The sequence below is a fragment of the Oncorhynchus keta genome, chromosome 34 (assembly GCF_023373465.1).
Source record: "Oncorhynchus keta strain PuntledgeMale-10-30-2019 chromosome 34, Oket_V2, whole genome shotgun sequence".
NCBI classification, from domain to species: domain Eukaryota; kingdom Metazoa; phylum Chordata; class Actinopteri; order Salmoniformes; family Salmonidae; genus Oncorhynchus; species Oncorhynchus keta.
In genome coordinates, this window is record NC_068454.1 from 29740166 (window position 1) to 29753329 (window position 13164).

The following is a 13164-nucleotide window of genomic DNA, read 5'->3' on the forward strand; positions in this document are numbered from 1 at the left end:
CCACCACCCTGGAGTTGCCGTAAAGACTAAGGCTACTTAAAAAGAGGTGTTGAATACAGTAGGTCCAGGTGGCCCTAACCAGCCTATGTCCATTTACTGCCCTGCCCCACACCAAAAGGACCGCACAGAAACATCCCCCTCCCCTATCCTCTGTACTCCACATGTATACACACAGTTATGCACTTACTCATATGTTTTTGAAGCTCAAACAAGCAATCCCTTGTCCAAATGCACTTTTTCTCACACTAGGAATCCAACAATGGGATAGCAGAGAGTAGCTACATAAGCTAGTAATCATACAGTGAAGCAAACAACAATTACCTCAAGTAGAAATGTACTGTAGGTTGTGTGGCTTGTATTCACCCTCCACTTTCTACACCTCCTACAATATACAGTGCATTCGGAAAGTATTCAGACCCCTTCACCTTTTCCCCATTTTCTTATGTAACAGCCTTATTTTGAGATGGATGAAATAACAAAAATGTACTCCTCAATCTATGCACAATACCCCATAATGACAAAGCGAGAAATGTTTTTTATTTTTTTTATTTTAGCAAATGTATTAAAAATAAAAACATACCTTATTTACATAAGTACTCAGACCCTTTATGTACTTTACTTTACATAAGTACTTTACCCTTTATATGAGACTTGAAATTGAGCTCAGGTGCGTCCTGTTTCCATTGATCATTCTTGAGATGTTTCTACAACTTGATTGGAGTCCACCTGTGGTAAATCCAATTGATTAGACATTATTTGGAAAGGCACATACCTGTCTATATAAGGTCCCACAATTGACAGTGCACGTCAGAGCAAAAACCAAGCCACGAGGTCGAAAGAATTGTCCGTAGAACTCAGAGGCAGGATTGTGTCGAGACACAGATCTGGGGAAGGGTACCAAAACATTTCTGCAGCATTGAAGGTCCCAAGAACACAGTGGCCTCCATCATTCTTAAATGGAATAAGTTTGGAATCAAGACTCTTCCTAGAGCTGGCCACACTGAGCAATCGGGGGGGAAGGCCCTCGATCAGGGAGGTGAGATGGAAGAATACCAAGCGTCATGTCTGGAGGAAACTAGGCACTGCTCATCCCTTGGCCAATACCTTCCCTACGGTGAAGCATGGTTGTGGCAGCATCATGCTGAGCTGATGTTTTTCAGCGGCAGGGACCAGGTGACTAGTTAGGATTGAGGGAAAGATGAATGGTGTAAAGTACAGAGATCCTTGATGAAAATATGCTCCAGAGTGCTCAGGACCTCAGACTGGAGCAAAGGTTCACCTTCCAACAGGACAACAACCCTAAGCACACAGCCAATAAAACACAGGAGTGGCTTCGAGACAAGTCTCTGAATGTCCTTTGGTGGCCCAGCCAGAGCCCGGACTTGAACCCGATCGAACATCTCTGGAGAGACCTGAAAATAGCTGTGCAGCGACGCTCCCCATCCAAACTGACAGAGCTTGAGAGGATCTGCAGAGAAGAATGGGAGAAACTCCCCAAATACAGGTGTGCCAAGCTTGTAGCATCATACCCAAGAAGACGCGAGACTATAATTGCTGCCAAAGATGCTTCAACAAATTACTGAGTAAAGGGTCTGAATACTTATGTAAATGTGATATTTCAGGTTTTTTTTTTTTATACATTTGTAACATTCCTAATAACCTGTTTTGCTTTGTCATTATGTGGTATTGTGTAGATTGATGGGGGGGGGGACTATTTAATAAATTTTAGAATAAGGCTGTAACATGTAAAAAGTGATTCTGAATGCCTTCTAAATGCACTGTACATAGCTACAGACAAAGGTAAAAAGACGTCTGTCTTCCACACTCTTTTATCCAAAGCGACTTAAAACCAATTTATGCTTGATCTGAAAATGTGGTCGGAGGATCCGTATGGACGGGGTGACACAATTGAGAAGCCTCCGAAGGCATGCAGAGGCCAAATCAAGCCCCGTGCCAAATCGAGCTCCGTACTGCATCACCGTGCACCTCCCAAATTTTGTAACAATGTGGAGGGCTTTGTATAGCTGGTTGACAGTAGGTGGGGCCGGGAGGTCCTGTATAAACACAAACTCACTTTCTTGAAAACTTCCTTCGTAACAGCTCTGCAGTGCTACAGGAAGCGCATGAAGTATGAATGCCCTGAATTCTGCAGAGGCCGTATCGCAGTAAATGCTGTATGGCCACTGCAGACATCAGATTGACCATGCAGGGCCTTTCACAGTCATGCTTTCATACATATTATGTATGGGTGGTTCCGGAAATCAAACCCTCTATCCTGGCGTTGCAAGCGCCATGCCCTGCTAACTGAGCTACAAAGGACCACTTCAGTTTCATCAGTTTAGTCTGGTAGCCACCCATGGCGCTATGTATGATGGAATTCTCTTTAAATGACAGGTTCTGATGTAGAGACAGCCTGCTCTCACAGGCTTGTTTGTTCAGGATTGTTGCACTACATGCTCTGTCTGTGACTAAGACCTGTCTGTGGAGAAACAGTTCAAGTAACATCTTGTCAGAAAGAGGGCAGATTGACAAGACTTCAATAATAGTAGCTGTCAGAGAGGTCTCCTATTTGTTGTCTCCTGACAGGCCAATGTAGTACATTTCACCTCATTATCAAAGACTCAAACACGCACGTGTGTGATTAATGGTGTTTGTTAACATGTTCTGTGTCATACTGTGACAGACAAATAAGGTTTTGATGATGATTATGTGTGAAAACTGCAATGTGTTACTGTGGTATTTTGAAGATCAAAGAACCCCATCGAAAAAGGCATTCAGAAACGCTTCACCGTTGAAACAAAGTAATTCGAGGGATTTAAGAAATGTATATGTGTCAATTGTATGTAATTTCTCCATTTGAGCTCTGATCAAATAACTAATTTAAGTCTGGGAGGTAGGGCACGACCAATTAATTTTGCACCAGTTGGGTTAGTTGTTGTTCATTTTTGCACTTCAAGCTTGTTTAGATTCCATCTAGGAGGGGGCTCCCATAAGGGAGAGCATTCACAGCCTCCACAAACTAGCCAATTTCAATTTCACAGTTTCAATTAAGTATATTGACTTATATTCCAAATACTTGAAAGGAGTCCAATACCACTGTATGTATAAACACAACATTGGCCTCTTATCTGGCTTTAAATGTTTATTAAGAAATGGCACATTTGAAAATGTTCACTTGTGTACTCTGTGTTGATTCTCTGTGGCTGAGGTCGGGACCACAGGCGAGTCAGTCAACGTCCAAAATTGTACCATATTCCCTATTTAGTGCAATACTTTTGACCAGGGTCCATAGGGCTTTGGTCAAAGGTAGTGCACTATATAAGGAATAGGGTGCCATTTGGGATCGCAGCCTCAGCCCGCTCTAAAGGCTCTTTGGGGTCGTTACACCTCAGATCCCACCGGTGCCTCCAAATGACACTCCCCCCACAGCGCAGCGATAACCGGGAACACTGTGGCTAAACATGAAGGACGGTGACCAACCAGCACGGTCCGTAGTAAATTACTCAGACAGATAAGAGCACTCTGGTGCCAGTTTTACGAAACCTGGAGCATCAGTGAAGCTGAACGCTAATCTGTGAAACTTGCACAGGCCTCTAGACCTGTGCCGGGTGGAAGCTCCAAGGGGAGGGAATCAGCTTGTGTTTTTGTGTATGGAGCGTCTGTTTCTTCTCAGCTCCCCCAGAACAGAGACCTCTTTATGGTCCGTCCATTGGAGGGGTTGACGGCAGAAAGTTGGCCATCAGACAAGGCTGGTTGTCTGTAGGCGTTTACTGGAAACGGAGGGAGCAGCAAGAGCTGGGTTGGGTGCAGGTTGGCTCCCATACAGAGAGGGGTATAAATGAGAGACTGAGGTGAACCCAGGCCTTGCCAAGAACGCTAACATCTCAGACCCACCTTTCAGACCCACAACCAGCCTCTGCCAGCTTCTCATCCCTATGGATTTCAGTGGGAGATCAGTATAACCAAATCCACTGATTTTACGGGAAGAAGCCATATCAGTATTTCAACTATTTTCTTTACCTCATGTACTCCTGGCACATATCAGCATTTACTACGGAAATGTGTGTTGTAAGTCTAAGGTCCAAGTAGTATCTAATATGAATTCTTATCATTATAACTAATGGATGTTAAAACATTTTTGTGTATACTAACTTATATCGGCTTCAAATACTTTTTTCTTCAGAGCAAGAGCATTTGAGTTGTTTTTGTGTGTTGCCTGCCTGCCCTGCAACTCATCAGTTGAGCAGACTGAAGTCTGGTACGCTGAGCCCACCGTCCCCACTTTCTCCCATCCTCCCCCACCTCCTCATCCCACTCTCCCGAATCCACCCCCATGTCCCGCTCCACTTCATCAACCCTCTCTTCCCCCTCCCCAATGGACAGCATACTGTGACTCATTACAGTGGTAACTTGGAGACTAATGAAGTGTGAGGTCGTGGTACTGGCCTGCTTTCTTTAAAAACGCCTCTGGACACATCTACTCCTTGGTTAAGAGAAGCAGCCTGTAGTATAGGAGAAGCCTGTAGGCCTGTATAGCAGCAGACAGAGAGTGGAGAGGTGAGGATGTGGTACTGGCCTGCTTTCTTTAAAACCTGACATCTTCTCCTCTTCACCTGTTTCCAGGTGCTGTACTGCCTGGCTCACCACACACAGAGGTTTCAATTAGACCCAACAACCATATTAACACAAGGAGTAGCATGCCCCTTCAAAGAACAAGCTTTGCCAAAAACAGTTAAAAGAACTGTGCCAGCGGCCAGCAGACAGCCAGCACGGTATTCAGTGTTCTATTCTGGCTTCAGGGAGTAGCTATCAAGAGTTACAGCAGCCTCTTGGCTGTGTTTCTACAAGCAGACCTGCTAGTTACCTGCCAACAGATGACACATTTATATCCCACTGACTGTGACCTGTGGGCTATATTATCAATGACTCAACTTTAGTCAGGGTATCTTGTTCTATTAATCTGGTAGCTTGAAGGTGGCCAACTAGACGCCTCAGTTTTTTACAGTTACATCCGGATGGATGTGCTGACTCGTAACAGGGCTAAGTACTAATATGAGAGACACCTTGGCTGTGCCCACCCAAACAGACACCCAAACAGTAGGCTTTTTCATAGGAGTGTAGTCTGAGACACTCAGTCTCAACTTGTTCAATGCTTCAGGCAGGAGCGGTTCACTAGGACAGATCAGGAACGCTAGTAGTGGATCTGGATTGACATGTACATGTTTTCAGGGACCGACCTGAATGGCAGACATACAGCACATGTAAACCACTAACATGTTCAATTCACTAAAATCCTATTGTACAAAACGCTGATTTGCATTACTCTTTCAAGTTATTCATGCTTGTGCATGGTTGTCTCTTTCACTCTATTTCTGTTTCTAACTCATTTTCCCTCGCTCTTTCCAGACATCATGGCCTAGCAGGCAGTCCGGTCATCTCAGACGGCATCTCTCTGATCCGTCTGTCCCCCCACGCAGCAGGGACGGGGGATTCCCCCTTCAGCCCCCCTCACTCTTACGTCCACCCCCAGATGGAGCACTACCTCCGCTCCATGCACAGCAGCCCCACCCTCTCCATGATCTCTGCTGCCCGCGGACTCAGCCCTGCAGAAGGTGAGACACACATATACAAACTGCTGGCAGTTATAGGGGAGCTTACTGTAACAGAGCATTAAAAGAAATACAAAATATTAAAAAGTCCAGACCTCCCTCAATTTGATTTCCATTGATAATTTTTGTGTGATTTTGTTGTCAGCACATTCAACTATGTAAAGAAAAAAGTATTTTAATAAGAATATTTCATTCATTCAGATCTAGGATGTGTTATTTTAATGTTCCCTTTATTTTTTTGAGCGGTGTATATACAAATCCTAAAAATAAGACAGAAATATAGTTAGAAAATTCTTATGTAAGGGTGTGTGTTGATATATTTACAGACATTCGGTTCAGTTTTAAGGAGGTGAGATGAGAGGATCAGGCTGTGTTTAAGGGAAATAAGACTTAATGGATAGTTCTCACTATAAACACAGAGAGAGAATGTCTGGAACACATCTCCCAGAACAAACCTGGATATATGTGTTATGTTGTTTACACACCAGATTACCCACCATACTGTGAAAATTTGTCTAACACCTAATACACTCCGCTATATTAAAACTTTTTTCCTTTCATCCTCTCATGTAATGGGATGTGTATGGTTTATACAATGGGTGGAACGCTCATTGGTTAAAACCGCATTCCAACCGGTGTTTATTCCACAAGTTACCACCGGCTAAAGCTATGACGTTGAAATGCCTATTTACTCTGTCCCATCTCACTACACAATCCACTAGCCAGACAATTTATGAACTTGATCTCCACTGTAAAAAGCATCTAGACATTATCTCCCATTTCTTTTAGACTAGCAATTGGTTTTCAATAGCGGTAAAACTTGCTATCTTACCCTTTGATATTTGCAATATTATTTCAGTATTGAAATTCAATCTCTAACTGTCCCATAGTAATGAACATGTTGGGAGTCAGAATGAGACTGACAGGCAGGCAGCTTTTCTCAGCCAGTCAAAATCATGAATCAGCATCATTTTAGTGGATATTTACAAAGAAATGTCCATTTTAAAAACCGGTTAAAACAAAACTAAGTAAAAACAGGTCAAACGAAATGAAGTGCAGCTAGTTTGCAGTATTTCCAGCTTCAGTTTGAAGTGATTGTGTTAGCTGTGTTGTTGGCTAGTTCCTCTGAACAACAATGTCCTGACGACAGAGCACATTATCTATTCCAGGTGAAATAGTGTATCATTAGCTCATTATCATTGATGTATCCAAATAAATATCACTAGAAAACAGCTTAAACAAACGCAAACGCAGCTACTTTGTTGTTAGTCTGGCTGTGCTGTTTGACGTGACTGTAAAATATTTGTAGTTGGCTAGCTAGCAAGCAAGGGATAAGAACGTTGCCAGCCAGTATAGCAATAGAGCATTTAGAACAAAGTCAGGGATGCGTCCACAGATGCAGAACAAGAAGACTCAACGACTGGGTCACGTCACCGGCAACCAAACCAATAGAACGAACGACCAGCCGGCATGGGTAGCAACCCTAGATTTGTGTCAGGACTATATTATGTGGAAGGATTAAATAATATGATAATAATAGATTTAAATAAAGTTTTTAGTGAAAATACATACAGTTGAAGTCGGAAGTTTACATACACTTAGGTTGGAGTCATTAAAACTAGTTTTTCAACCACTCCACAAATTTCTTGTTAACAAACTATAGTTTTGGCAAGTCGGTGAGGACATCTATTTTGTGCATGACACAAGTCATTTTTCCAACAATTGTTTGCAGACAGATTATTTCACTTATAATTCACTGTATGACAATTCCAGTGGGTCAGAAGTTTACATACACTAATTTGACTGTGCCTTTAAACAGCTTGGAAAATTCCAGAAAATTATGTCATGGCTTTAGAAGCTTCTGATAGGCTAATTGACATCATTTGAGTCAATTGGAGGTGGACCTGTGGATGTATTTCAAGGTCTACCTTCAAACTCAATGTCTCTTTGCTTGCCATCATGGGAAAATCAAAAGAGATCATCTAAGACCTCAGAAGAAAAATGGTAGTCCTCCAAAAGTCTGGTTCATCTTTGGGAGCACTTTCCAAACACCTGAAGGTACCACGCTCATCTGTAATAGTATTCAAGTATAAACACCATGGGACCACAGAGCCGTGGATGGAGACGTGTTCTGTCTCCTAGAGATGAACGTACTTTGGTGTGAAAAGTGCAAATCAATCTCAGAACAACAGCAAAGGACCTTGTGAATATGCTGGAGGAAACAGGTACAAAAGTATCTATATCCACAGTAATACGAGTCCTATATCAACATAACCTGAAAGATCGCTCAGCAAGGAAGAAGCCACTGCTCCAAAACCAACTTAAAATAGCAAGACTACAGTTTGCAACACCATATGGGGACAAAGATCGTACTTTTTGGAGAAATGTCCTCTGGTCTGATGAAACAAAAATATAACTGTTTGGCCATAATGACAATTGTTATGTTTGGAGGAAAAGGGGGGAGGCTTGCAAGCCGAAGAACACCATCCCCAACCGTGAAGCACAGGGGTGGCAGCATCATGTTGTGGGGGTGCTTTGCTGCAGGAGAGACTAGTGCCCTTCACAAAATAGATGGCATAATGGAGGAAAATTTTGTGAATATATTGAAGCAACATCTCAAGACATCAGTCAGGAAGTTAAAGCTTGATCACAAATGGGTCTTCTAAATGGACAATGACCCGAAGCATACTTCCAAAGTTGTGGCAAAATGGCTTAAGGACAACAAAGTCAAGGTATTGGAGTCGCCATCACAAAGCCCTGACCTGAATCCTATAGAACATGTGTGGGCAGAATACTAATTGAGTGTATGTAAACTTCTGACACACTGGGCATGTGATGAAAGAAACAAAAGCTGAAATAAATCATTCTCTCTACTATTATTCTGACATTTCACATTCTTAAAATAAAGTGGTGATCCTAACTGACCTAAGAAAGGGAATTTTTACTCAAATAAAATAAATGTCAGGAATTGTGAAAAACTGAGTTTAAATGTATTTGGCTAAGGTGTATGTAAACTTCCAACCTAAACTGTAAATTATTAAATGTTGGTTACCCGTTGTATAAAAGTCACTTAAGTGTGTGTGTGTGTGTGTGTGTGTGTGTGTGTGTGTGTGTGTGTGTGTGTGTGTGTGTGTGTGTGTGTGTGTGTGTGTGTGTGTGTGTGTGTGTGTGTGTGTGTGTGTGTGTGTGTGTGTTGCGTGAGCGTGCATGAATGTGTGAGTGTAAGAGAGCTAGAGAGAGAAAGAAAGAGTATGTGTACACATGCTAGAGTGTGTGTATACGTTTCTGAACAAATGTTTGGGTATCGGAAACCATGGAAATTAGCAAAGACTAACAAAGCACATTTCCCTCCCCAATATGGAGCTCATATGATGACAGGCCTGTCCTCACGACCCTGTTACAACAACAGGTTGAAGGGAGTAGAGAGAGCTGCCTGAGAGGCGACAAAGGCTGAGAGATAGAGCTGTCTTAGAGGCCCAATGATAAATCACTGAGTGTACTCCCCTGTTGACTTTAATGGCTTTGTGGCTTTTAGGAGAAGCAATGCGGAAGAGATTCTGTCACTGATAAAGTGGCAGCAGTGGCAAAGAAGTATGTCATAAAATGGAGGACATTAAGCTTGAGTGAACATAAATAAAGTTGTGTAAGCTTGGAGAATACTGTAGATAATTCTAGAGATAGAATACCTGTAAAGGAGTTGTAGACAACTTGTTTTGAGTATAGTTTTAGTAACCTAATGCCTGGACACTACTGTTAATTGTCCCAGAGATTATTATTTTTCCTATGTTGTTGTGGAGTTATAAAATCAGTCCATTTTATCAGCATATCAACTTGGTTATATCAAGAAAGGGACAGATCTTCCAATTATAGGAAACATCCACACCCTTTATCGTCAATGTTGTCAATGTCTACTATATGTCTGATACAGCAGTGTAGGGTCACTCCAAACCATGTAAATGAGACAGAACGCAGAGCAAGGAGGCTCTGTCTGTTGAATTCCCTGGCTTTTTGAGCTGGTTTCACCGGGACGACTACTGGTTTTATCCTCTACCCTCCACTACCATGCTCCAGTCCTTGTGTCTGACCTATCCACTACTCTCATCCATCCTCAGTCTGTCTGTCCAGTCCACTACCCTCCACCATCCTCAGCCTGTCTGTCTGTCCAGTCCACTACCCTCCACCATCCTCAGTCTGTCTGTCCAGTCCACTACCCTCCACCATCCTCAGCCTGTCTATCCAGTCCACTACCCTCCACCATCCTCATTCGGTCTGTCCAGTCCACTACCCTCCACCATCCTCAGTCTGTCTGTCCAGTCCACTACCCTCCACCATCCTCAGTCTGTCTGTCCAGTCCACTACCCTCCACCATCCTCATTCGGTCTGTCCAGTCCACTACCCTCCACCATCCTCAGTCTGTCTGTCCAGTCCACTACCCTCCACCATCCTCAGTCTGTCTGTCCAGTCCACTACCCTCCACCATCCTCAGTCTGTCTGTCCAGTCCACTACCCTCCACCATCCTCAGTCTGTCTGTCCAGTCCACTACCCTCCACCATCCTCAGTCTGTCTGTCCAGTCCACTACCCTCCACCATCCTCAGTCTGTCTGTCCAGTCCACTACCCTCCACCATCCTCAGTCTGTCTGTCCAGTCCACTACCCTCCACCATCCTCAGTCTGTCTGTCCAGTCCACTACCCTCCACCATCCTCAGTCTGTCTGTCCAGTCCACTACCCTCCACCATCCTCAGTCTGTCTGTCCAGTCCACTACCCTCCACCATCCTCAGTCTGTCTGTCCAGTCCACTACCCTCCACCATCCTCAGTCTGTCTGTCCAGTCCACTACCCTCCACCATCCTCAGTCTGTCTGTCCAGTCCACTACCCTCCACCATCCTCAGTCTGTCTGTCCAGTCCACTACCCTCCACCATCCTCAGTCTGTCTGTCCAGTCCACTACCCTCCACCATCCTCAGTCTGTCTGTCCAGTCCACTACCCTCCACCATCCTCAGTCTGTCTGTCCAGTCCACTACCCTCCACCATCCTCAGTCTGTCTGTCCAGTCCACTACCCTCCACCATCCTCAGTCTGTCTGTCCAGTCCACTACCCTCCACCATCCTCAGTCTGTCTGTCCAGTCCACTACCCTCCACCATCCTCAGTCTGTCTGTCCAGTCCACTACCCTCCACCATCCTCAGTCTGTCTGTCCAGTCCACTACCCTCCACCATCCTCAGTCTGTCTGTCCAGTCCACTACCCTCCACCATCCTCAGTCTGTCTGTCCAGTCCACTACCCTCCACCATCCTCAGTCTGTCTGTCCAGTCCACTACCCTCCACCATCCTCAGTCTGTCTGTCCAGTCCACTACCCTCCACCATCCTCAGTCTGTCTGTCCAGTCCACTACCCTCCACCATCCTCAGTCTGTCTGTCCAGTCCACTACCCTCCACCATCCTCAGTCTGTCTGTCCAGTCCACTACCCTCCACCATCCTCAGTCTGTCTGTCCAGTCCACTACCCTCCACCATCCTCAGTCTGTCTGTCCAGTCCACTACCCTCCACCATCCTCAGTCTGTCTGTCCAGTCCACTACCCTCCACCATCCTCAGTCTGTCTGTCCAGTCCACTACCCTCCACCATCCTCAGTCTGTCTGTCCAGTCCACTACCCTCCACCATCCTCAGTCTGTCTGTCCAGTCCACACAAGCAGCTACTGGAAGTGGTTATGTGATCCGGGCAGGCGAGGAGAAACTAAAGCTTCTCTGTGGGCCTCCTAGCCAGCACAAACAGACCCCTGTTCTTTTTTTACCACAGCCAGCCCTAATTAGTCCTGATAGGACCGGTTTGGTGTGGCCCAAGGTTTAGGCACTGCAGAGGAAGGAGGCTCAAACCTCCACCCCTCCTTCCCCCTCTCTCTCTTCTCCCCAGTTTATCTAACTAACAGTAGTCAGGGGTGGTTGGAGTAAAACATATGTAACTTCAAATGACTAAAACCAAATGGAAACTGTGTAGAAATGATAATAGACCTACATTCATACAGTTTCTTGACTGTGTCCATCTTGCTAATAATCACCCAAATGAAAGCTAGACATTCAGGGAGCATCGGAAATTGTAAAAACTATGGATAGAGGACAATTTTTTGCACAATTTTACGGCGAGGAAATCTAGCACATTTTCAGTGCAGCCCTCCGGACCTCTTTGATGACTGAATGCACACCCCCCCAGGGTCAAATTGGTTTGACACCGCTACATTAGGCCCTTTAAGGGAGTTCAAACCTCCACCCTTCCATCCCTACTTTCTTCCACTCCTCCTTTCTCTATCTGTGGAGACGTTAGCCTCTGATATATCCACAGGGGCAAACGGAGAGCAGGAAACTAGGGGAGGCGGCCACAGTTATGGATAATAGGCCTCAGTGGCTCGCTGCAAAAGGAAAGAAAACAAATCTACATCTCCCTCTTACAGCTTGTGACACTTTTAAATGTGGGTTTACAGGGTGCAGGTGTTGACACGTTCTACATCAATATTTCCGTAATGCTCAAGGGTTTCCCTTCTCTACCACTATGGGTGTGTGTGTGTGTGCGTGTGTGCGTGCGTGTGTGTGCGCACACGTGCGGGTAATCTGTCTCAATGAATTTATGTGCGAGACAAGAGAAGAGCAGGAATGTTCTATTCCCTCCTTCTTTCTCTTCTTCGTTTACACCCGGGGTCATTCACACACCTCAGCAAACCTCAAAGACTTCACCTATCTTTTATCAAAAGCCTTTTGCCCTCCAGGCATCTTCTGTAGCATAGATCTTCAAACCTGTGAAGCAACGCACCATGTCTGTTCCCCTCTGTCTCTCCGTCTGTCAAATCTACTACTCACTGTTTTGGTCTGTGTCTCTCTGCGTGCTCTCATCCCCCCCCCCCGTCTCTCTCTCTGTCTGTTCCTGTGTCAGTCTTCCCTGTCCCCATGTCAGTTGTTCATTAGTTGACCTGTGACACATCTCTCACATCTCACCCCTCTCTCCATCTCTGTCCGACAGTGACCCATGAGCACCTGAAGGAGCATGGTCTGTTCAGCCTGCCCCCTCCACCTCCAGGTGCCAACCCTACAGATTACTACCACCTCATGGCCAGTGGCAGGAGCACTTACGGAGACCTCATCATGCAGACCGGGGCGGCCGCAGCAGCAGCAGCCGCAGCAGCACACCTGCCCGACTACATCAGCCCTGTGGATGGTGAGTGACCCTGAAATCCTGAAACACACCTTCCTGGGTTGTACCCCAAATGACATCCGATTGCCTAGATCAGGGGTTGGCAACCCTGGTCCTTGAGTGCAACAGCCACTGCACTGCAGGATTCTTTCCCAGCCAGACACCACACCTGATTCTACCAATCACTCAACTTAATGGGCTAAATTCATTACCTGGTCTAAAGCAAAACATGAAGTGCCTCTACAGGGTTTCCTACCCCTGAACTACTTTTGACCTGACACAGCCCAGGTCACACTGACTATCATATGTGGGACTCTCCCACTTCACTGAGTGTACCAAGCATTAGGAACAACTTTGTAATATTGAGTTGCA

General features: G+C 45.1%; 1 protein-coding gene across 2 annotated transcripts in view; it reads left to right on the forward strand.

The window, feature by feature from the left end:
• Positions 1 to 13164, forward strand: part of gli2a (GLI family zinc finger 2a) — a 104046-nt gene that overhangs the window by 64243 nt on the left and 26639 nt on the right. For both annotated transcript variants that reach the window (XM_035749714.2, XM_035749715.2), the window contains 2 exons: positions 5407 to 5612; positions 12622 to 12816. In XM_035749714.2, coding sequence (XP_035605607.1) covers positions 5407 to 5612; positions 12622 to 12816 — 401 coding nt within the window. The remainder of the gene's footprint in view (positions 1 to 5406; positions 5613 to 12621; positions 12817 to 13164) is intronic.